This window comes from Electrophorus electricus, chromosome 9 (genome assembly GCF_013358815.1).
Source record: "Electrophorus electricus isolate fEleEle1 chromosome 9, fEleEle1.pri, whole genome shotgun sequence".
In the NCBI taxonomy this organism is placed as follows: Eukaryota; Metazoa; Chordata; class Actinopteri; order Gymnotiformes; family Gymnotidae; genus Electrophorus; species Electrophorus electricus.
The window spans coordinates 25,127,550-25,129,001 of record NC_049543.1 but is presented as its reverse complement, the minus strand read 5'-3'; the positions used below and the strand labels follow the sequence as shown (position 1 = coordinate 25,129,001).

Here is a 1,452-nt window from a genome sequence, read left to right as displayed (position 1 = left end):
ATCCTCAAAGAACTCACCTCCAACTACGTCCCTTCCTACCTGAACAACCAGGAGCACAGCCGCAACCTCGTCAACAAGCTTGTCAGTAACCTCGGCAATGGGAGCAACAACGGAAGTGTGGTGGGTGGGGCCGGCCGGGGCAAAGAACCGCCCATGCTGCCCGTCAACCTGGCCCTGGCGCTGGACGACTCCCCCGCCTTCGCCCCCACCGAGGCCCCGAGCCTGGATCTGATCCGCGAGGAGTCCGACACCCCGCTGCTGGCCCCGCAACGCCCCGCCCACCACGCCTTCGGCTCCGCCCCCTCCTCGGCTCGCCGGCGCCTCCCGCAGGAGAACAGTGAGAGCTTTTACCCGCTCCTCCGCGAGGAGCTGGACGGGGACACGCCGTCACCCCAGAGAGACTCGCCGGATGCCGGCACCCCGGCGGAGGACGCGCGCACGCTGCCCCGCGCCGGGGGCGGGCCCGGGGACCCCCGCGCCCTCGCTGACCCGGACGACGTGTACTACAAGAGCATGCCCAACCTGGGCTCTCAGAAGCAGCCGCACGAGCTGCAGGCGTATTACCAGCTGGGCCGCGGCAGCAGCGAAGGGTTCATCAGCCCCGCCAAGGAGGATGCGTCGCCTGGGGAAACGCCGCGGGAGCCTGCCCACCTCGTCACCAGCCTATAGGGGGCGCCGACATGCCGCCGCCAGAACACATGACCACCAGCTCCCTTCGCCCTCCGTTGGCCGTTGTGACACCCAAACTCCACCGAAACCCCGCCTTCCCACGTAGCTCCTCCCATCATCTGTTTCGCTTTCCTGTAACGGTCGCTCGTCCTCCGTTGTAGACGTTTCTTTTACTTGTTCTTGGAAAAATCGGAAATCAAACAAAAACGCGAAAAAAAGAAAAAAGAAAAAAAAAAACGAGTCGGCAACAGCAAAGAAGAAAAAAGCTTTGAGCGTGTTTGAGACCGCAGGCTTGTCCAGGAGCGAGGTCAGACTTTCCTCTCTGACTCCTGCGCTGCGTATGTCCGATCCCTGTGGACGGATTAATCCACAGGATGGGAAGGGAAAAAGTGTCCACGCAATGAGCGTTTACAGACAGTCAGGAACACTCAGAGACTCAGCAGTGGATAGACCAGATGGAGACACCCCTCCCAAAACGACTATTTTATTACACCTCTTTATCCGACGTCGGCTTTTTAAACGTTTTTTCTTCCTGTCTGAAGGGTTGGGGAATCTGGAGGAGGACGCCCGTGCCACGCACCACTGAGCTCAGCCAATCGGTTTTGTTTTTGCTGTATTAATAAGGGGCAGAGAAGCTAATATGAGAGTTCTACGCTGTTCCTACGTAAATGTACAGTTACTAGCATTGAGCAGTCTGCTTTTCTTTGGGTTCGTCCGTAACCATGGTGATTTAGAATCAGGTCAGATCCCTCCTGCTGGTTGTGTTGTGGACCTCAGTCCTGC

The 1,452-nt window shown here is 58.5% G+C and overlaps 1 protein-coding gene across 3 annotated transcripts in view; it reads left to right on the top strand.

Moving 5' to 3' along the window:
• LOC113591681 (adhesion G protein-coupled receptor L3-like) overlaps positions 1 to 765 on the top strand; it is a 234,625-nt gene extending 233,860 nt beyond the window's left edge. For all 3 annotated transcript variants that reach the window (XM_035529972.1, XM_035529971.1, XM_035529968.1), the window contains one exon: positions 1 to 765. This exon is cut by the window's left edge and continues 170 nt beyond it. In XM_035529972.1, coding sequence (XP_035385865.1) covers positions 1 to 669 — 669 coding nt within the window. In that variant the 3' untranslated portion in view covers positions 670 to 765.
• The last annotated feature ends 687 nt before the right edge of the window (positions 766 to 1,452 follow it).